We start from the raw sequence: 23,859 nt of genomic DNA on the forward strand, positions 1-23,859 counted from the left end.
AAGGAAAGCACTTTTCAATTGCATCTGCATCCCTTCTCAGAACTTACACCAACAGAGTTACTGGGAATTTTTAATGCAAAAGAATGAGAATTCTTGGGATTTTATCCCACGGAATTTCCTAAGAGAACTGTCTGTAAGAAAAACTGGAGTATCCAATTTTTTATGAGCAAAAATTAAGGAAGCTCAGTCAAGCCTATGCTGGGAGAAACTTTACAGTGCTAAATCTCAAAATCCCTTTGTGTTAATATGTTATATTTGATATTCTTAAAAGTTTTCTGTTCAGGAAGATTTTTGTTGTTCCCATTTTTAAGTATTGTGGTCTACAAAAGCAACTGTGGGATTTATATGAGAACTTTTAATTCAGAGGGGAGAAAGGATGGGAACAACCTTCTCAAATCTCAGAGAGCAAGGCTTTCCCTTGGTCTCTGTGTGATCTGCAGAACGTGATTGAAAGTGCCTGCACTGCTGGCTGTGGTGATGAATTGCTTGTCTCAGACACTGACAGGTTTGCTTTATGGTGTAGCTGGTCCTGGCCTGAGGGAGGAGAATCAACCGTATATATTGCCTTGCAGGTACAGCTTCAATCCTTCTGTGGTGCTGCTGAGGAGTCACAAAAGCAATTTGGGGATATTTCACACATCACAATGTCTCCTGTCATACCTCATAAAGAGACTTGTGGTTTCTCCTGATAAAAGTCCAGATTTCACATTATGCCAATCCTCTCCCATATTTACTCTTTTTTTTCAAATGTAGGCTCCTAATTTTACTTATCCAGTCAGATTCTTTATTCTTCCTAAGTACTTCTTTCTTCCCCTGGGCCAGGTTTGTGTGGTTGCACTAAGAGGCTGATTTTGAATGTTCAGCAGAGGGCAGAATTTCCCACGTTATAAACACCTCGGTGTCAAATTAATTTGTCACGAGAATGTTTATTTTAAATGTGCCATTTACAGCGTAGCAGTGAGGAGTGATAAAACCCCTGCATTATCATTATTACTGTGTTACTTTTCCCCATGAAGTTGTAGATAAAATGGAATATCAGCAAATGCTAACACCATACTTCCCAAAGACTTGCATCTTATCTTGTTTGAAGTGAAATGGGTAAACATTTTGTTGATAAGATTACAGTAAATATAACTTCCTGTACAGCTGAAAGAGCCAGTTGGAGATATTTAACATAAACTTCAACATCCAAGGCCTCGTGCATTTTCCATCTGGGGAGAAGAACATACAACAGCTGAGTTTGATCCCCCTGTGTGTCCATCAAGAAAAGCTCTGCATCATGGCAAGACATGATGCAAATAATCATGAGTTTTAGGTTTTTTCATTCACAGGGAGCATTTATGCAGCAGTATGGTGCACTTTGTGGGAATCAAGCTCCCTACTGCTAAATGTATTGCAGACCATCAGCATGCATTTAGAATTTTTTTTTAATCTTCTGATGTGAAAATCTTCTGTTGTGCAAATAAAATGGGATGTGCTAATTATTCCACCTTTTTTGGTACCAGTATGAAGAGGGGAAGAAACGAAGAAAGCCCAACTACAGCAGTGTGGATCTTTCTGAGGTGGAGTGGGAAGACAGAGATGATGTGGTAAGTGATGGGTTTTAAAACCCTGTCAGAAGATATTGTTCCATCCCACTACTGTACCTGGAAACTGTTTAAGTAGTCATTAGAGAGGCCACCTGACTGCTCTCTGGCAGGGAAGGACAATAGACCCTTTTATTTAATGCAGAATTTTATAACTGTTTTGCATTGCTTCTTCCTTATGTATGCATACACCACAAACACAGACTCTTTGTATTTTTGGTAAAACTCATCACCCTTGCACTCTCCACGCATCCCATTGTGTATTTGTGCTGGATAGCGAATATAGCACCAGAAACAGGAATAGAATGTCTCCTCAGGGCTGGCCCAGACAACTGATGAAACTCAGAAATTAGCCTAACTTCTTTCCATGAGATCCTTTTTTCCTTAATGGAAGTAATGGGAGGTTTTTACTTACTGTACGAAGATGAATAAACAAAATTGGATTCTTCGACTTATGTGCAGAGCAGAGTTTCACTCCAAACTCTAATTTCAGACACATGGGTAGCTGCAGGAGCAGGAGTTCTGTGTCTATCACACAATGCTTTCCATTAACCTAATTTTTCAGCGCTCCATCTACTCTGTAGTTTGCTCTTTATCTTATTCTTTCTTACTTTTCAGGCTAGGCCTTTTCTGCAGTACTGTATCAAAAGCTTTCCTTATGTCCATGGCTTAACCTTTGCCTGTTCCTTCTGTCACTTCCTCCATAAATCTGATTTGTTAGGCATGATCCGTTTTGTGTGAATGTGTGCTGACTGTCCCTAATTAAATCGTAACTTTCCAGGTGTTCACCTTTCTGTCCCGTAATTTAGTTTCTCCCAGAAGGTCCCCCCTGCCAAAGTCACGACTGCATGTCTGTATTTTTCATAGATGTCTCCTGGATCCCTTCTCAAATATCAGTGCTGTGCTAGCTCCTCTCAAGTCCCTCGTACCTCTGCTTTTCCAGAGAGGTTTGAATGCATCCACTGAAGGTTCCCATATTTACTGTGTCGTGTCCTTCCGAAATCTGGGATGGATCACGTACAGCAGCCCCTGGAGTCTTGTCAGTCTTCAGATGTCCTAATTTCTTGATCTCTGTTCTGACAGAAGTCTGTACTTTCCTTCTCCCTTACAAAATATATATCTTGCATTCCCCGCTCTCTCCACCCCCTTGGTGAATAGTGCAGCAGTTCATCTGTGTTTCAGGCAAGGTCTGTTTCACCAGGTGATAGATTGTCCTCAGCCTCTCCTCAGAGGCCACTTCACTTCCTAAGCTGCAGTTTTGTGTTGGAGTGCACACACAAACTTTTTCAACGTTTTTATGGCTTTGTGTCATTTTCTATGCACACACTATTTAAGGTTTCCTCATAAGATTTTCATATATTGTAGCAGCCTTCTGCAATCTTGCCAATCTCATTGGCCTCATGGTTTATACCCTGCTATTCCTCTTAACTTTGATCCTTTGTTATTCAATCAGTTTCTCTGCTAATGACCTTTAAAATCTCCTCTGTCCTTTCAAATGTTATTGCTGTAGTTACAGATTTTAAACCTTCATGATTTTTCTTGCTGTTTTTTTTCCTTGGTTTGTTTTCTTTTTTCCTTCATATTTCTTCCATTACTTCCTCTGCTTAATTTTCGATTAATTTTTTAATCGTATCTCAGTAGAAGTTCAGTGATTCAGATAATGGGACATTGCGCTATTTCTGTGATATTGAAAGTCAATTTTTATTTATAATTGAGATTCTACCTGAGTACACATGAAAGTCCAGATTCAGTTTTCTCTGATTGAGACCCATAAACGCTATCACTTTTTCTGAAAATTTCTTTAAAAATTATCTGAAGGCTGCAGAAATTTTATTTGACATTTTGATGAAAAATATATACATACATTTAATCTGAATGTTTCTTTCACCTATAAAATATATTTCTTTAAAATGAGTTTTTAACTGTAACACAGAAACAAGCTACACGTGGCTATGCTTCACCCAAGGCCTTGGATTTGACGTTCTTGATTTTTTTCAAGCTTGAGTAGTAAAGCATTGTTTATTCAACTGCAGAGGCAAAGAATTCATGTATTCATATAGCTGCTTTTAATAACATAAACTACTACTGGTATATTTTTCTCCCATGAAACACTCACGTAGAAGCTGATTAAGACATTTTCTTACTTTTTGCCACATTAATTTCATGGTTACATAGTTTTCCAAGAATATAGAATGATCTCATACTGCAGCAGTGAAACTGAGTTGTTAGGAATTGATTGAAAGATATTTTGTTGAAGGAGCAATAATGCCTATTACTCTGAAAGGTGAAGACATGGGTTTTCTTCAGTGATCCAATGAGGAAAAGGTGGCCAAACTAAGGTTAGAATTTTTTTCACTGTGAAATATTGTTGTCATAAATATATCAGCTCATTTTCCAGTTTAACAGTACCTGCTATCTTGCTGTTAAGGCATTTTATTAGAAACAGAGATTTTAGCATGAGCTTGTTAAGTTAACAGTGTCTTCCAGCAAGGTTTGCAAATATACAGTACCAAAGAGGAGAAGTTTCAATTTGGATAGAAACCTTTTTCTCATTAACTCACCTAAAATTCTTCTGTTATAATTTCTAGCTGAATGAAATAATTTTTTTTCCAAATAAAAAAAAAGACCATGAATGAATGTTTTGGGGCTTGAAGCCAGCTGAGGCAGTGCTTATTTTATGCATTTGAGGAGGGAGATGAAACTGCAGAAGAGCTGAGAAACCAGATTACAAAGCCAAGAAATGCAATCACAGCAAGCAGGGGGAAAAAAAAAAAAAAAAGGAAGAGTAAAACTCTAAATCCCACATGCAGGCTTGATCTTAAACACTACTGAGAGTTTGGAGATCCTTTTAGTAAATCTATGACTTGCCTGAGGCTTGTGGGAGGAATGGGTCTTGGACAACGACAGGCACCAATAGGAGAAAAATGAAAACCATGTTAAAGATAAATGAAACTGTTCTGTAAATGTTAGAAAGTAGATGGTTAATTAAGACCAGCTCTCCAAGTCCAAAACCACAAAACTTAAAATAGGAAACTATTTCCAGAATTGCCTATTATGTATTGTTAAAAAAATCTACAGTAAAATATATGCTTTATTATATATATGCCTCCAGCTAAAAATTATTCTTTTACACTCACTGACAGAGGAGTAAGACTGTTAATTCACAACTAGATGCCCCAGAATTAAATTTAAAGAGCTGCAAAGTTTGCAGTTTGTGATAAGTCGGCCATGCTCAACTTGTTTGTGAGAATAAAAGTAGATATTTCACTGGCAAGTTTGGTGACTTTCTGTCCCCTCCATACTAACTCAGCCTGCAGACCACATTGACATTTGTCTTCACAATATCTCTTTAAAACTCAACTGAATTGCTCAATCTGGCATGAGGTATTGTAGAACAGGAGATATTTATTCAGCAGGAACATGATGTCCAAAATTGTGTTTAGAGAGATATGCAATAGAAGAGACATAAAAATGCTCATTTTGCTAATATTTTCCTGCATTTTAAATGCTAAATTGATTTGTAATAGTGGAATTTTCAAATTGTAATGAAAATTACAGCTGTGAAAGATCTATAGGTGCTTTTTCCCACAAAAAGCAAAATAAATCTTCCATTAGTAAATCTAAGACTGTTCAAATTAAATGTTTCCATTTATGCATGCTGTAACTGCTAAACAGCAACTTTTTAATTTCTTCCCTGAACTGAACTGATGAATAGGAAAATTCAAAACCTGAAGGCTGAGGATTTCTCAAAACACCTGTCTTGTCTTTCCTCAGTTTCAGCCCAGAGACCCTGTCCTCATCCTTGGGGACACTGATGGACATTTTGGCTTACAGGCCTGGGGGATGGCTGTTGGGTTTTTTTAATCTTCTTCTCACCATCATGGCACATTCATTTGTGAGAGAGGTTGTGTGTCCTTTGGGAGGAAGGCAGGGACCATCAAGGTGTGCTAAGGGCAGAGGTTTTAGGGATGAGGGACCAGGGACTTGGCAGCTCCCAGATTTGTGAGCCTGTAGCTCATGTAGAAAAAGAAAATTACAGGAAAAGTGTATGTGGTTGTGTGGTGATCTAAAAAGTAACAGATTGAACTTGCAGAGCAGCAGCTAAATCATTGTGTATAAAGCCTTTTCCATTTGTTTTCCGTTTTCCCTAGCTTCTCTGAATTGTTGGCTTATAAAGCAATGAAACACATTTTTGAAGGGGATTTAAAATGTCTTTTGGAAGACGTGGAGAGGTCCAGGCCAATTGTTAAATCTGTGACTGGCCTAGGACTCCACTACAGAGCTAAAATTCAATACCTTTCAAGGGGTGCCTGGACACCAATGGACAACCAGAGGGAATTGAGAAGCACTCTGGCTGTGTGTTCCCCCTGGATCATGTTACTGGTCCATTCTGTTTTTCATGGCCTAGTGCTAATTTTTGATGCAGTTAGGATAAAGATTCTGGTGCTAGTTAAGGATGCAGCCCAACATAGATTCTTAAGCAGAATAAATAGTGTAAGATAAGGGTTTTTTACTCTTTTTATTTCCTTGTTATCTGTGTCAATGTTAATGTATTTAAACAGTGGTCTAACCAGTTAAATCCAGCTAGGAATCTAGTCCTTGCCTTGTCATGCAGTAAATACTGAATAGTAGTCACACTGTTCACACTAAATAAAATCCAGATTACTACTCAAAAAGGTATTTTACTATGAAGGATGCTGAGAACTCCTGTCTTTTATACTTCAGCTTGAAATAGTATGGCAGGAGCCTTGGCCTATACAGTCACTAATAAAATCTGTAAATGGGTTCTCCAGTGTGTAGTAGAATTATTGGAATGAAGAAAATTGAGTGCTACTTAGGCCAGATGAATGTACTGGAGAGTTCAGAGTTTAAAGGATTACAGCAAAAGTAAATAAAGGAATTGACACACAGTTCCTTCATTTCAGCTTCGAAATGCAATGGTGAATCGGAAAACAGGAAAATTCTCCATGGAAGTGAAGAAGACAGTGGACAAAGGGGTAAAATATCTGTAATAGTATTCCAACTAAATATAACGCAAGCAGATAATTTTAAAATTATTTTTAAGATTGGCTTTAAATATGGCTCCCTGCAGTATTTTTTTTTTCACTCACTGAATGTAAACTTTGCTTCTAATTATGTCAGTGACTAACCACTTGATCTTTTATACATTTCTTACAGCAAACTAACTTCTTCCCCTCTCTCCTTCTGACTTTCTTGTTGTGAATCTAGAAGCGGGTCCTGGTGATGACAAATGACTACTATTATACAGACATCAAGGGTACTCCATTCAGGTAGAGCCGGCCATAATAAATGGACGCTTCACCCAACTCATTGGATTTGTGCTTATACAGACCCTGTGAACTCATTAAAAGCTCATCAGCACAGGCTGACAATGAAATATCCCTGGACAATGCTGAAAATAGCAAGGAAAAGGAGCCTACCAGCATTCCTTTCAGCTTTTCCAGGGATGGAAAGTTTGTGCAAGCTCACACAGGCAAAGTCCCAGTGTTTGTCATGGCTTACGTTTCATTGAAAAAATATTCAGTTGAGGTTTACGTTGAACGAAAGGCTTTCGCAAGTACTTGGAGAGCTATAAATACTATAATCCATTTAAGTAACTACATCTTGAGCCCCATTTTATTATTTTTTTCCACAACAAGAATGTAATGTAAAACGAGATAGTATTTCACTTCCAATTTGAGGTTTGGATGTTTTTTTCTCTGAACAACCTTCAGTGGATTTCTATAACTAAAACCAAGTAAGCTGGTATTTTTTGCATGTATTTTAGGAGGGAAAAAAAAAAAAGGAAAGGAAAAACAGGTAGTCACTTCAAAAATGCTCATATTTGAACTAGAAATAATCTGCTAACATAAGAGCCCTAACTGTACTTTGCACTTGAGGCAGGAGTTTGGCAGTTGTGATACTCAAATGAAATTTTCTTCAATGGAAGAGTTTCACATAACTTGAGCTACATTACCACACAGAGAAACTATAGGCACATTCCTCTGACCTCTAATGCATGTTAAAATTTACTGATGGGTGATAATACTCAGCGGGTTTTTTGTTTTGTTTTCATGTTGTGCAGTTTTTTTCTGATTGCTGTTTGAATTTCTTTTTTGTTTGTTTTTCTTTGGCACTGGCACTCTTGCACTATTAGGTAAACAGAAATTGAGCTATGTACATGCGTGTAGTGTGAGTTATGGTGCTAAGGACAGAAATATAGTTAAGAAAATTCCTTTTTCATCATGGTATGTGTCTCATTTTGGATTGTTGTGTAGATTTGGGACAACTGCACACTGCAGTGTCAAAGATGTTTAGTGTTCAGCCCTTTCCCAGACTGAGCTGTTGATTGCAGTTTGTGTGCTCTTGGATTTGGTGCCTTTCCATGTATTTCAAGTACTAGCCCATGCATTTGCAGTCTTGCTGATTACTGCAGATTCCTAGCTCAGGATAATCCCCTTCAATGAATGAATGCCAGAAGGTATTCTGTGTTTGTGTTCAATAGCAAGAGGCATGGGATCCCCCAGCCACTTCATTAAACTTGGATGTTTTAAATGGTAGACTGAAAACCAGACCAAAACACAGTGTGTAACTGTTGAGAATTTATGAAGCTGAAGTCAATACAAAAGAGCTATGCTAGCTAAAAATATGAAACACAGAAAAATTAGTCCAGGAGGAGTCATGATGCTGTTGTCACATTTGAAATTCTTTTCCTGTCAGTAGCACCATCAATTCCCACACTTCTGCACTTTCTCAACAGCTTCGTCTGATTTACGAAAAATTGTCTCCCTCATTGTGAGGCCATGGTCATGTTCAAGGCTCAGCTGAAGAAATCTCATGCTGGGTGAACAGCAGTGAGCTTAGAGGGGCTCATTTATTAGTTTGCCAGGGAATAATGGTTTACTGCACCTCTAAGCACACATAAATACAGCCAATTGTTGCAGGCACATCAGAACTGAGACATCATTGAAGCAACTAATTGAACAATAAATATAATTGGTGAGGGTTTGGAAACAAACAGTTTTAAGTTAATCATAGTACATGAGCTGGAAATGTTAAAAATGAAAATAGCTCTGAATGTCTGCTATTGTTTGTCTCACAGATTTCAAGGTCTGCTTTATTTCTCTGCACAGTTTAGGTGTGGCTCTCTCTAGAGGACATGGAAAATACTTCTTCAGAGGGAATGTAACTGTAGAAGAAGGTAAGGTACCTAACTTCTCATGTGGCTTGCACAGTAGTTTTATTGGTAATTTGGTAGTTCCTTGTCTGCAGATTCCATAAGAGTGTTAGACTTATTTTTTTTTCTTAAAGATCTTTTACTTCACAGGGTTTCAGGCATAGTCAGACTGTTTGTGAATCTTCTTTAGATGTGATCATTTTCCATCCTCTTCTCTCAGTATTTCAGAGAACAACTCATAGCCCAGCGTTAATTACTTGTGGTGTTTTCTGAATGAAGTAACCACTAAGAACACTGTAATGGCTGTTGGTTTTCTTCACAGACTATACATTGTGAAATCTTTCAGAGCTATAACTGGTATGTGCATTAGCTACAAGGATTTGCATGTTTATGATAGTAGTAGAAGTACCCAGGGAAAAAACTGTTCCTTGGTTTTGCTTTTTGATAAGTCCCCAACTAAATGAGTGGAGGAGTCAACTGTGAATCATAAAGTTGTTTGGCAAGAAGGTATCTGAAGATGAAGGAGAGTGGAGGAATTTCAGAGTGTTGGAGGGAAGGTTGAAAATTTTAGAAGCTGCTGAGCAAAAAGTGTTTTAATAGAGGAACACTTTCTGATTTTATGCTGAAGTCTTTATTTCCAAATATTCTTGTTTATCAGTGTTGTTAAGCAAGACAGCTAAATTCTTCAGGTCTTTGGCTGTATTTTGGGACATATGTTCTTCTCAGGAGAGATGTGAAAGAAGTGCCTTGAAGTTTGAGTATCTGCACAGCAGCTACAAAGGAGACAAACAGGAGACTTGGAGCTACTCCCTCCCCAGACTGTTCCCAACATCCCTGTCTTCAATGTTCTTTAATCCAGTCACACATCTCAGGCAGTCTGAGTCCCAGATGCACCCCCAGAAGTGTTAACAGAACCACAACAGTTCCCACTCTTACCTTCAGTGATTCTCTCTCACTTCATCTCACTGTCCTCCCCAGGGACCACAGTTTCAGCTCAGTTTTGGCTTCCCTGCCCTCCTTAGTCATGGTTGCTCTGTCCTTGTTCATTGTGTACTCCAGGGGGTTAGACCCAGATGCTGCCTTCTGAACTCTATTTGCTTATTGTCTATTGATAAGTGGTTTAAGACTTTTTAAAATTACCAAAGTACATTTTTATTGTGCTATATAACTAATGATATGGTTCTTATTTACAAGCATATGTGTGACCTGTTAGTACAAAAAACCTTTTCTGAACAATCCCATAAATTGGTGATTGTGTTCATGGGCTGTGTGCTTAGGTTTTGAGGGAATTGTCCTCAATGAATTTTTTCTTTATAAGAGAGGAGAACAGCTCACATGAAATGAAAAGTGTGTATTTTAGCATAAAGAATTTTACTGGCCAAAGAGAACACGGGAGTATGAACAGGAGTCTGTTACCATTTTGCATTTGCTTTTGCTCAAATTATCTTCTAAACTTTAAATATATTATGTGAAAAACTCACATAAGTTAAACATATCAGCACAATTTTTTTTTTCATACCTTTTCAGTTTTAGATTTGATTTAACTAGTTTTGCCGGTTTGTTAGACCCTGAAGTGCATTTGAACATAGTTTACTGTGATTTATTTCATTATGGTAATAATGCACTTTCCAAGAAGGGTTTATATTATGGAGTGTATGCAAATAACCATCTGTTACCCAGACTTCTCCCTAAATAACCCATTATTATTCCCGTTACAGGTTTACATGATTTAGAACACCCTGATGTATCTTTAGCAGACGAATGGTAAGCCTTAAATAAAGCATGAAATTAGTGTCTGTTACCCTCCTTGGTTTCATATTGTTTGTGCTTGCAGAGAACAATTCTTTATGTTCAAAGACAAAGAAAGATTGTGCTTGTACAAATAACTTTTTACTGTTTTGACAACGTGTTCACAGGTCCTACTGCAACACTGACCTGCACCCTGAGCACCGGCAGATGACTCAGTTGGAAGCGATCAAACGCTACCTCACAGGGAAGGAGCCCCTGCTCCAATGCAAGTACTGGGTTAAATGTGGATTTGCAGGCTTTATCCAGCCAGAAACTGTCATAACAAACCTGCCACAAGATGCAAATCTACTTAGTCCAACCAGTGAAGGAGCCCCTGCTCCAATGCAAGTACTTGGTTAAACGTGGATTTGCAGGCTTATCCCAGCCAAAAGCTGTCATACTTAACCTGCCACAAAATGCAAAGCTACTTAGTTGAACCAGTGATAGGATTGCTTAGCTGATGTTGCATTTTCATATGGTTTTGAGCTTTTCTCAGGATATCAATAAAGATATTGTTATTTATTAGAATTAATTATGTATTACTATTATTGGTATTAATTATGATACAATTTTTCAACTTTTACAGTAAGCTATGTGCCTGTACCAAACATTCAAGTTTCTGTTCTGGTGTAGCTGTACTTTGCAAGATTATCACCCCATCTGGTTTATAAATTAAACAGGACAGATGGGAATCAATCCTTGGATCATGCCTCTGAAGAGTATACCTGATATTTCATTAGTACTTTAGGGAGGATACATATGTAATTAGCATTTCTGAACTGCAAAGCAGAATGAAAAAATCAGATGGTGCATATTCTGTATGTTTGCAGAAATGCAGAGCTTTTGTGACTCTTACTAGGTCTACTTGTTTTAATCTTATGGCACATGCAGACATGAGCATTAGGTAATATAACCATGAATGAGTTACGTGGAGTGTCATTGAGTTTTGACCTAAAATTGTTACTAATGCAATGAAATTATATGTGAAAAACTGTATTGTGGTAAAACACAGTGTAATATTATGTAGTAAATCCTTTGTAGTGAAAAAGTTTGAAAGCTTATCACAGATAAGGTGAAATGTAAGAAAACCCTATTGTTTAGTCATCTAAGAAAAGTCTTTATATGCACATACATTTACTGATTTTATTGTTCTGTGGTAGGTGATAAAGAATTGATCCAGGAAGTTTTGTTTGATGCTGTTGTGAGTGCACCAATTGAAGCTTATTGGACCAGTCTAGCATTGAATAAATCAGAGTAAGTTATCTTTGTGTCCATCATTATTCATCAGTCATGGCTGTATTTTTATTATTTATGTTAATGAACTGTTAGAATGTCTTACAATTCCTGATATCCATGAAAATATTACACTAACTCTTGAATCCTAAATGCCACCAAGTTTGAGTTCAATGTGAAGTGTTTATCTTACAGGGTATGTAATGATGATTAGCTGAAATTTCCACAATAAAACTGGTGAAATTGTACCCTAATTGCAACTTATACTTCTGTGTGTTTTTAACAAAGGGCACTTGGGAAATTTAATGTACAATTTAACAAAATTTTTGATGCCATTGGTACTTTGCCTCAGAATAAATTATATATAGAAAAACTTGCACTGGAAAATAATTTCATTAATCCTTGATATGTTTATTTTCCAGAACTACTTGTGATCTAGGTTCCTGTTAGGAAGAGTCAGGAGATTAGCCAGTCCTTTTCAGAGTTTATATCTTCTACTTTATTTATTTATGCTATGATGTACTAAGGTGTTAAGTAACAAGGTTTTATCCATATTGGAGTAAACAGGTATTAAGCTTGGCAGTTTGCATGAAATGCAATGGTTGAAAGGCAATTTGGGAGATTATCCTGATAAGATTTTCCTCAATTTCAACCATTTTCTAGAAGTTGAATGAAAAAATACTTTGCTGTACAGCATAAATAAAAACAACATGAATAAATAAAAGCAACCTGATAAGATCTGGTTCATCAGAGAGCTACCCAGCCTTCTCTGGAAAGATAAATATAAGAAATAGTTGCATGTTAATAAACTGTGGCCATTGAGAGGTGCAAGGTGTCATCCTACACAATGGAATAGCAGATCCAAAGCACAAGGACAGCTGTGGAATGACGCCACGGAGAGACTTTTGAAGCCCTTTCAGATTCTGACTTTTCTTCATTCTGTCTCATTCATGAAATGAGAAAATGCCTCTGGTCCCTGGTTTTGTGGTAATGGGACTGAAGTTCTTGCAGCCATATAAGAATTGGTTTTAAAACAGCTTGGTACTGATAACAGTGCAGCAGAGGAGTTCAGTTTGAGCTGCCTGCCATGACCGTGGTTTTTTTCCCAGGTTTTAGAGGCTAAAGCCTGTTCTGATGACAGCTAAGTCTAACTCTCAGCTGCCTGTTTTAAAATGTTTGCTTACCTAAACAATAGTCACAGCTATGACTTGAAGCATAAATATAGCACAGAAATGTTGAGTGGACTGGGAACTCCTGCCCATCTCAGAATCACTGTGTATCATTGATTATTAAATAGTTTGTATGTAGCTATGCCACACCTTTTTATTCTATTATTCTATCCATATAATCCCTTCCTACAAATCCTACAAAATTTATTGTGTTTGGCTTTTTAGTGATTCTTAGTCTAAATAGCAATTCTACACTGCATACCATTCAAAACCCAGATGGCTATAACTTAAAACCAGTATTTAAAAATAAATCAATAAATAAGGGAACTGTGCATAGAATAATCTTAAAGACATGTACACTTGTGCTTTCTGTGGCAGGGAAGCAGCTCTATCTGTTTACTGTCTCAGCCTTTGGCTCTGCTGTGTTTCAGGAACTCTGACAAGGGGGTGGAAGTTGCCTTCCTTGGGACACGCACTGGGCTCTCTCGGATCAACCTGTTTGTGGGGCCAGAGCAGCTGACCAACCAGTGAGTAACAAACTCTGCCTGGCAGCCAGGGGAGAAAAGAGACAAAAAAAAAATAGTCTATTTTATTAATCCTTCACACAGAGCAAGTTAGAGAGATATCCTAAGGTCCCTTAAATTAGTTCTTTGACTGGAACATTTAGAACAATGGACTATTTTACACCTGCAGCCTATAAATCTGCTTTCCCTGCACACACAACTGCAGCCTCACATCTCTCTTCAGAGAAATTACAAACATGCTACATCTTTTACTACACCACCTGAAAACAAATACCTCTAGGCTTTTTCAGGGATTTTGCATCATTGTTGTGGAAAATATTTTTGGTGTTGAAATAAACACAAGGGACAGAATTGGACTGGGTGAAAGAGTAATCAGGAGACCTCATCATACAAGAGTTTCCCATTTTCCTTGGAGAAGACATAATCTAGTGGAGGTATTATGCTTATAAAAGAAAATCTGTGTTTAATATTTATTGATAAACTAACTTGATTGAATATAAAGTTCTGTGGGCTTATCTGAGGACAGATATTGTTGTACAAGTAGGTGACATCAACAGCACTACAATTTGTCACTGTAGGACAGAAAACCAGAACAATGGAGTTGTTGGAAATTATACTTGTTCTTGGCATAAATTTTCTTCTGTCAACAGACAGAATTTGTGGAAATTATTGAGGAATAAAGTACTTGGTTGTCCTCTACCATCCCCTACATTATATTTTGAACATAGGCTGTAAAATTACCTTTTTTTCACTACCTAAGAGTGATCACCAGCGGTAACAGACTAGCAAATCTCCAGTGCCTTTTCCACCTTGTGCAGCTTACAGTTCTTATATTGTGCTGAAAGAAAAAGGCTTTTTAGTTTAAGCATTTTTTATTTACACAAATAATTAAAAACAATTTCAGTGGTACTTAGAGGTACTGGTTTTAGTGTTTTTTATGTCTTTCACAATAAAAGTTATTGTGTGTCACAAATAATTATCAGTAACTAAATTTAACTCTTTTGTTGAGCAAGTATTATTAGAAAAATTGTGCTAAACCCTTTTCTTTTGTAAAAGACTCCTGCTTTTTTTTTTTTTGTTTCTAGCTTTTTTCAAAGCTAGAAACCATTATGTGCTATGCAACAAACAACAATTGTTTTCTTTCTCTCTTTTTTTCTCAAGAGACTTCCTGACATCTGAAGATAAGGAGAACATTTTTAACGCTGATCATTTTCCACTCTGGTACAGAAGAGCTGCTGAACAAATACCTGGGAGCTTTGTCTACTCAATCCCATTCAGCACAGGTCTGTAATTTTGTCATTCCTTGAATCCTGAACCATGCTGAAAGGATCCCAAGAGTGTCAGTACAGAGTGGGCTTTGTAGCTGATCTCAAATATTGATCTGAAATAGGCGTTGAAATTTGCAGCTACTTTGACCCGGGTGTGTTTCGTGGGTCTGCAAGTGAATCCCCAAAGTGTGGTGTGACACTTTTCATTTTACCATTTGCGTAGGTAGAACTACATTTTAACAAGTATTTTAAGCAGCACAAGTCCAGCAGAGTCAATGTCCATATTTTTGAGAAGCCCTGCCAGTTGTCACCTTCACTGCCCCTTTTAGCAGGGGAGGCAAAATCTGATGGCTCATTTCAGTGTTTTAAGTTTGTTTTTGGCATGCTGGGGAATTTAAAATGTCAGTGCCAGTATGTTCTGTGCATATGTGATGTTGCCTGTTTTATTTTCTGAATACTATATCCACATGGACTGTTATCTAAAATCAGGGGGGAAAACCCTAAATTTCCTTGGTTTGCAATGGATTGTTTCAATTTTCACCCCCTTAATACACCCCACAGAAACTTCCAACAAGAGCAATGTGGTGACAGCCAGTACTGCTATTCAGCTTCTGGATGACAGGAAATCCCCAGTGGTTGCAGGTACAATTGTTGTAGTTTATACATGTTGTTAATTTTTAAAAATCAGTTTGTGAGTTTCTCACTTTCTCTTTTGGGTTTGCACGTATAGATATCAAATCTTTTAGGAGAGAGGAAGATGCAGTTGCACCTATAAAATATAATTGGATGGCTAAGTGTGGAGAGCATTTAATGCTTCCTCTCCCCAAGAACTTGATCCTTTATTAATTGACTCTCAAACCTCCCTGTGAGCTCTTGAGTATGACTTTATGGAAATTATCATTATCTGTAAAGGATTTTTGGTAGACAAAATTTTCTATCATCATAAATCAGATTATTATGATAAGGAAAAGGAAATATAAGAAAGGAGTATCTGATGTGTAAATATTCCACCCAGGCTTCATGTTTGAAAATTCTGTGCTATAACAGGATTGATTTATAACAGAATACAATGTGGTGAGTTTGTCTAGATTATCAAAGATGTGATTTGTTCAGAACATAGAAATTGAATAACAAATCTCTACTGTCTGTCAGCCAAGAGTATAACAGTACCTAAAGACTAAAAGGTGAAGTGTGGCAGCTACAGAATAGAGATAAAACACACTGATTTCAAAATGAGAGTAAGTAATTTTGAAATTGTTGGATGTTCCTAACTCAAGTTCAGATGCTTATCTCACCAGTTTTTTCTACTTCCCAATGGTTACTGACCTTTAAGAAAGAATGAATTTTGATAAACCTTATGATTTATTTTGCCAGAATCCAAGGTCTCTTATCTCACAAAATTAGATACTTACTGCAAAAGCAATAACCATCAATTTTTTGTCTTGTATTTAACCTACTATTTAAAATGCAGTGAATACAATACTGAAAGAACAATAATGTGCCGGAAAAAAGGGAAATTTCAAATACAGAATATTTCCTCAAACACAGCATATTTCCACTAATAAGAAAAGATTTTAGAAGGTCAATAGGAAAGCAGCTTTCTGACTCCAATCCACAAGGTGCATTCTTCAGAAATTATTGAACTCCTCTATAACATTTCATGAGATCTCAACTTTCATTTCATACTCCTGTTAAAACATAAAATAACATTTATAAAGTAATGGCAATGCAGTTACCTACAAAGTGCTGGAGATGTAATTGAGATTTTTCACTGTACAAGGAAGAAGGTTGACGTGTTATTTCTAGAATTCTCTTGGAGTTAGAAAAAGTTTCATCATGAAGTTTTCCATCATCTCTAAAATGTGTAGGGTTAGTAGATATCCTGATATTTATTCATTTTCCACAATTATTTGCAATTTGGTTTTAACTTTGAGAGGGTCTCACATGTTATTATCTCTAATACATCATCAACAAGTTTTGGGGTTGTTCATTTTTAGTAATTGTAACAGAGAAAAGCAGATGTTGCTTCCATTCCCCCAATAATTCTCTTTATTATTGAACATTTAAAATTGCTTGGGGACTATACTTTCTATCTAAAATAAACATAGAGGCTTGAAAGCTTTTTAATGCCGAAGCATGGAGAAGAGTTCCATAGTATCTGTAAAATCATAATGCCATGAAAGACAAGAGCAGAGTACCTTCACTCTGAAGCATATCAGTGGTTTTTTATTTCTAGTTCTGTAAACTTTATGTGCTAGATATTTTGTTTACAACAGGATGTATTTTTAAGAGTTTATTTTGAATAATTTTTCCTTTCCCTCTTGTATTGCGTGTTTTCAGGTGATTTTTCTTTTGGGGGGAATTCACTTTGGGTGCATACAAACTTTGTTCTATGAAAGTATCACTGACCCAGCTGCAGCCTCTCAGTCACACTGACAATGTGACTTGTCAGTCCTAGTTTCCCTCAGAAAACTTTCAAAAAAGTACCCAGCCTGTAGTTCAATTTTTAGGTTTTTTATAAGACTGACAATATTCTGTGTTAAGCAAAATGGATTTGGAGGCAGAAACTGGAGCAGTGATAGATGGGAGAAGTTTGAAGTTTTTATTAGCTTGACTTGGGAGACTAAAGTAAGATTATGGGTAATGTTTTCAAATGCCTCCATTGGAGTTCAAATTTGGCCAAAACATCTCATTTTAATTTGTGTAACGTAAGCATTCCTTATCCCCATTTGGTCTGAGTAGATTACAGTAAGCAGCAGGATGGGATACACATTTCATTTAAATCACTCTGTTCCCTAGAGGGATTTGACTGAAAATTAAGCTGTGCCAGAATGTTGTTTATTGCAGATCACTACTAGAGTTTGAATCTGGCAGAAAGAAACAAGAACATTGTTATAAAATGGAAAACTGAGTTATTCCTGCCCATGAGAGGGGAAAAAAGGAACAAAACCAACACTTACTGCAAAATCCATAGACTGGGTTTTGGGGTTTTTTTTTTATTTTGGGGTCATTGAGGTTTTTTGTTGTTGTTCATTTGTAGTGGGATTTTTTTGTTTGTTGTTGTTAGAGCTTTGTGGTTTTTATTTGGAAACCCATCACTTATAAAAGATTTCATATAAAAGTCTAAGGCTTAATGCAAATAGCAAAGATTCAACTGCATAAAATAGGCAAAAATTTCTGAAATCAGTGAGTCTGGCAACTGTTACTGCAGAGGAATTGAGTGTTGCTGCTGTTTCACCATCTGTACCTACTAATACCAGTTCCCTGTCAGAATGCCTTTGCTTCTTGGCAAAAAGCCCATGTAATTTTTTTCTAAAACCTCTCCTGCTTCTTCCAATTGAGATTGTGATTTTTTTTTTTTTTTTTTTTTTTTTTTTACTTCAATGAATGCAAATTTCTGTAGGAGATCGGTAGATAAATCTTTAATGTAAGTGTAGTAGCATCATATTTATTGCTGTGTTCAGTTTAGTTGCAGGAGGGAGGTGACAGTGGTACTGCAGGCAGGGCTTTCTTTAGATTTGAGCACATTTATGTTCCACATTTCTTTAGCTGAGTGTTTTCTGTGGCCATGTCTTCTATATCAAGATTGCATTGAAATATTGACCATCTTCAAACTGCCTCAGTTACAAAGTGAAGAGTAAAGTATGGAGGATTTTTTTCTTAACAAGAACTAAAATTAGGAGAATGGCTCCAGACCCCAGTCTTGAAATTTAGTGAGATTCCTGGAACATTAGTGTTCCTCTGGGTGAAAAAGTGGAACTGAAATATGTTTAATATATAATAAGCAATTCTTTCTATCAGGTATAGGAGTGTTACTGAAACTGAGGCAAAGGCAGTCAGTCCTCTTCTGTTCACTGACAGTGGGATTTTAAATGCTCTTACCAAAAATAACCATTATGCAAACAAGAATACTATGTTTTATTCTCCCAAAGAAACTGTTCCAAGTAATGCCATGATCCAGTATTTAACTTTTCCAGTATTTAACTTTTCAAACTTGATCCTTTATTTTTATAACCAGCCCATATACAAATTCAAGGATTTTTTTCTTCAAACCCTGGTTAGAGAGAGATTTTTTTGCAAGTGACCTCATCCATCCCTTTCTTTGTTCTCCCTTTTGTATAACTTTAAAACCCAACTTTAGTATAGCAATAAATTCAGTTATTCTATGTTAAATATGCCCAGTCAAAATGCTAAAAGGCCTCAGGTATTTTGAATGAATCACCTTGAAGATTTAGCATATCCTTCTAGGTTCATATCCATAAGCTAAGCTAAGAAATAGTGAGGACTTCATTTAATCACTGATTTGTTAGAAATGGCACACAATTTTGAATTATTCTATTCTGGCCAGAGGAAAGTGACCCTGATGATCCTGCTGTTTGAGATGGTCAAACTGTGCCTTGAAATTAGGAGAGATCCAAAATCTCATATTACCTTTAAAATACAAATGAGTCGTATTGAGGCTGGTCACACTTGAGGTGCTCATTCTTTCTGTTTAGATCAGACTCTACAGGACAGCGGTTTAAAAAGGAAATTTGTAAACAAAGCAGATTTTCAGTAACTGAGACTTCTGCTGATCTAGGCTCGAAGTATGGAAGATTCTTTTAAAAATTCATGGGGGAAAATATGCACCTTATTTCTGCAAATATGCACTTTTATGACACAAAACCTCTCTTTTTCACCCCCTTTTCCCTTGGTTTTTTTTTTTGTTTTTTTTTTTTTTTTTTTTTTTTGTGTTAATATTTTTATCTATGTGACCTCAACACTTCATCTGGGTTTTATTTGAATGAATTTAAACTAGGTTTGCATGCACATCTCTCTTTTAACAAAGTGACTCTCAAGTACTTAATCAAAAGTAATTTGAACTATTGATATTTCTAGAAGTGACAGATGCTGTAAAAGTACCATAAATACTGAAATCTGCTGATGTTACAGTAGTACATAGAGCAAATGCATCTGCTCTGTTCTTCTTGGACGTCTTTTTCCTATTGCTTTCATATTATTTTTAAGAACATTCAGGCAAATGTCAATGCCATATACAGTTCTTAAAATTTATGATACCATCTATAAAATTGCATTTTAATATGGAGGCCTAGGGGAAAATGAATATGTCATCATAATGACACACCAACCAAATTTTTGAGGCATTCTAAAATAGATGCTTTCCTTGTCAGGCAGGAGAGTGATTTATCTAACTTTTACTCCGCATTATAAGCCACAGAATATAATATTCAGCAGTAGCATTTAGCAAATCCCTCAAAATGTTTTTCATGTTTTGGTGAAAACCACGACTTCATGTTTTTCCATGTTTCATGTTTTTTTTTTGGGGTTTCTTGTTCATTTTGGATATTGTTTTTGCATCCATAAATCTAATATTGGTATACAGACTAATGTTTCCAGCTTTAGGAAAACTGAGCTTTGTATTTGTACAGCCTAACATTAAGCAGCTCACATGTTGGGATAAATTGCTTGGGGAAGAGGGTTTGGAGGAGGAGCGTGGAGAGAGGTGAACTCCTCCGCTGGATGCTTTGGAGCATGTCGTGAAGTACTGTCCCTTTCCATGGGCTGAACAGGGAAGCTGAAGTTAGTGACATTTCACATTTCAGACATTTACATTTGTTTGCATTTGTTCTCAGTTCGTTTCACCACACAGAATCAGTGTGGGGAATAGTTTAATAGTGCTTCTGCTTTTTTGAGGCAGTTCTCTGCTAGTGTTAATTTGAGAATTTAACCTGTATTTATCTAATTCTTGGGCTTTTCTCAGCACTTGTTCTTAGGGAATCCAACTCTTTGACAGATATATCCCAATTAATATGTATAGTGAATGGCATAGAGCATCTGCTCTTTGCTTCTGCACTTCAGCTTTGCTGTTGGGGTTTGTTGGTCAGCTGGGTTTCAGCTATACATAATTTGTGGAGGAGGAAGATCCTTGCGATCTAACAGCAACCAGACTCTAGGGGCATTTTGCTAAAGAATTCTGCTGCCAGCAAGATAAATCCCTGATTGCAGATCAAACAGAACAAGGACAGATGAGCTGTTGGGTCCTTTGGATAATAACTTCAAATAATGCTGCACAAGGTTGAAGCTGCAATCATAAATATGAATACATTGCTATAATTTTAAGTATTGAGAACTGATTAATTTATTTTCCCTTCAGTGGACTATATTTCCAAACATTAACAGTGGTTTTTCTCATGTGTTTTATCTTGAAATGAGGATTTGCAAAAAAGTTGAGCACGTAGTGTCCATATCCCTTAAACGTGAAGGGATCCCTTTGCAATCAGTATGAGAGAGCAAAACCACAGCTTCCACTGAGAGAGGAGAGAGGTGTCAAGTTTGTGTCTTTGGTTTGTCTATTGTGGGCTTCTGATTCCTACACCTTCTCCCCTGCTGTGGTTTACCGTGGCTGCTGTTGCTGCCTTTTTTCCCTGTGATCTGGGGAACATGCAGCCACATTTCAGGACATACCGAAACTCTGAAGATTGTGGTTGCTAATGCCACTTTTGGCCAAATTAAAAGACCCAAGTTGTAAAAGTAGGCATCCTTCTTGGATGTTTGACTAAAGCCTGTGTGTCCTTGTCTCTTGGGCAGCACAGTTAGATTATTGTAATGGTTGTTATTTTCCTGTTAATTGTTAAGCAGAGATAAGCTATGTGTAGTGTCATTAAATGTGCTACTTTGATATTCAAGAAGAGAGATCCAGGTTTTATTTGGACATTGTATTACTAGAGAATAATGAAGCTGAATTTTGATTGACTTTTTGCAAGCTCTCAATGGAAAGACAAATATGGCAAGCAATTATGTTCCAGTTTAAACTTGTGTCTTTCAATATAGATGCTATTGGTCATTTTCTGTAAAGAGCATGGATGTATTATAATCTTCAATTTTTGTTCTAAAATGAAATTTTAGAACATTTTTCTGTAAACAAAGCAATATAATGAGCCTTTATATGAAAGGCTGGAATGCAACAATATGTGTGTTTTCCCTGCCTTTGCAAATGCCTCGCAGAGTAGCATGTCCTGATATTTTGTTGACTTTGAGGAAAAGTGTTTTTCACAGAGATTAGAAAAAAATACTGTGCTTACTATAATGCTCTCATGAGATTGCTGGAAAGGCAACAAAGCTTTCTCAGGATCCTTTATCTGAAAAAATAAATCTGTGCAGACAAATAATTTCAGTGGCAGATGTCCATTGCTAAGCTTTATAAATTAAGGGCAATTCTGTGTGAGGATTCCCTATATTCAGTCTTCCACTTTTGTAGTCAATAATTTTTATCAACAACAAATTGTGGCTTCTATCTCTGTTTATCAGTAGATGAAAATTCTATTTCCTCTACTGAAAAATAAATATTTTACTTTTATTAAATAACTGAATCAGTACTTCTCTCTGTTCATTTTCTGCTATTACCTTATCATTAGAAATTACTGGATTTCTTAATTACAAACACTTTTACCATGGTAACTATAATATACAGGCTTATTAACATTAAATGAAAAATTTCCCTGTGATTTTTTCCTTTTTGTTTGTTTGTTTGTTTTGAGAGGTGTTTTTTTTTTGGTTTTTCCTTTGGGAAACAGCATTTTATAAAGTATGGAATCAGATTTTGCATGGATTGGCTCGCTCTGTTGCCACAGCAGAGGGAACTAATGGAAATACTTAATACTTTGCTTTCTGGCAGAACTCCCTATCAATTTACAGCCTTGTGTGTGCATGAAAATCCCCAAAACATCTTCAGTGTGACTCAGAATGAGTTTCTTTAAATGTCGTTGTGCCTTTCATTGACTCTCCCTCATTTTCTTTTTTCCTTCTTCTTCTTTTTTCTTTTTTTTAAATATATGAATGATGATACAATAAGGAAAGTGTGAAAGGTTTTTGGTGCTAGATCTGATTTTTTAAGGACTAGAAAAATGTTCTGGGTTATTCTTGGCTAGGAAATTTCAAGTCAATTCTTGCTTTTCTTTTGCTTGAAAATATCAGAAGTGTGAAGTGATTTGTGATGGAAGCTGTGCTGCAGTGTCTGAGCCTGTTAGAAACACTGAGGGTGAAATCTCTCTGGAGTTGGAAGTTTATTAGCTTTCATCTCAGGATCTACACTTTGAGTACAACTGTGCTCATTTTAGGTTGTCACTGTGGAAAAACAGTGATTTGGCATGGCCCCAAACTCATTTTTGGGCCAATGGGCAATAAGATCCAATCCTGTCTTATTTCTGTCTTCTGTATCTGAAAAACTGTGTTTTGCTTTGCAAATTGCTGTGGCAGTAAATGGATAAAAGAGTAAAAAAAATGTAGATTTACATATTTAAATGACTTAGTTCTGAAAGTAGATTAGATAATTCGTTAAGCTTTACCAAATATTTACAAGAAAAAAAAAGTAAACATCAAGAGATCAGATTAAAGAGCCTTAATACAAATATTCTACATATTAGGATATTGTAAAAAAATATAAATATTCTAAAAATGTTCTGCTGATGATGCCTCAGCTGAAGCAATGTTCCCAGTCTAGGGTACCACATTTTGAACAAAATGTAAAAGAGCTGACAATGCTCTAGGGAATGCAGGAGGAAAAAAAAAGGAGAATGTGATCTTGCAGGAAAAATTTGAAGCGGCTCAGTTTATTTAGTTCAGGACAGAGAAGAATGAACACAGCCTAATAATGATATGAAGTACTTAGCAGTTAAAAAAAAAAGGAAAGAAATGACAGACAGTAATTGATTGTTTTCAATATCTGCTAGATTTAGATTAAGACTGAGATACTTAATTTTCTCTGGACATGAAAGTAACGCAGATGTAGGAATGAGCTTTAATATTTAGGTTGCAATTATTACAAAGTAGATAAGAGCAAGGGTTACATGACTCCTGCCACAGAGCCCATTACTCAGTCGAGGCTGTTCCTGGGACAGCTACAGAGCTTGGTCTCAGAATCTGTCTGTTGGAAGGAGAGGGCGGATCTCCAAATGCCACAACACAGCTTCCCCTTGCCCTTATTGCAGATTGTTCCATGACCTTTTTCCTCCATACTATAAAAAATGCTGATTTCTGCATTGGCTACCTGGACAGCTCTTTATCCCTGTCGCTGAGGACAGTTAGGGGATGCTTGAGATGTCTGTCACAAATAGC

General features: G+C 36.6%; 1 protein-coding gene across 2 annotated transcripts in view; it reads left to right on the forward strand.

Moving 5' to 3' along the window:
* The window catches only part of CACNA2D3 (calcium voltage-gated channel auxiliary subunit alpha2delta 3), a 381,968-nt gene that overhangs the window by 288,421 nt on the left and 69,688 nt on the right, over positions 1-23,859 (forward strand). For both annotated transcript variants that reach the window (XM_063164664.1, XM_063164665.1), the window contains 10 exons: positions 1,506-1,589; positions 6,512-6,583; positions 6,816-6,877; positions 8,720-8,787; positions 10,482-10,527; positions 10,680-10,777; positions 11,712-11,805; positions 13,385-13,480; positions 14,639-14,760; positions 15,307-15,387. In XM_063164664.1, the coding sequence (XP_063020734.1) occupies positions 1,506-1,589; positions 6,512-6,583; positions 6,816-6,877; positions 8,720-8,787; positions 10,482-10,527; positions 10,680-10,777; positions 11,712-11,805; positions 13,385-13,480; positions 14,639-14,760; positions 15,307-15,387 (823 nt within the window). The remainder of the gene's footprint in view (positions 1-1,505; positions 1,590-6,511; positions 6,584-6,815; positions 6,878-8,719; positions 8,788-10,481; positions 10,528-10,679; positions 10,778-11,711; positions 11,806-13,384; positions 13,481-14,638; positions 14,761-15,306; positions 15,388-23,859) is intronic.

This window comes from Melospiza melodia, chromosome 10 (genome assembly GCF_035770615.1).
Source record: "Melospiza melodia melodia isolate bMelMel2 chromosome 10, bMelMel2.pri, whole genome shotgun sequence".
Lineage (NCBI taxonomy): Eukaryota > Metazoa > Chordata > Aves > Passeriformes > Passerellidae > Melospiza > Melospiza melodia.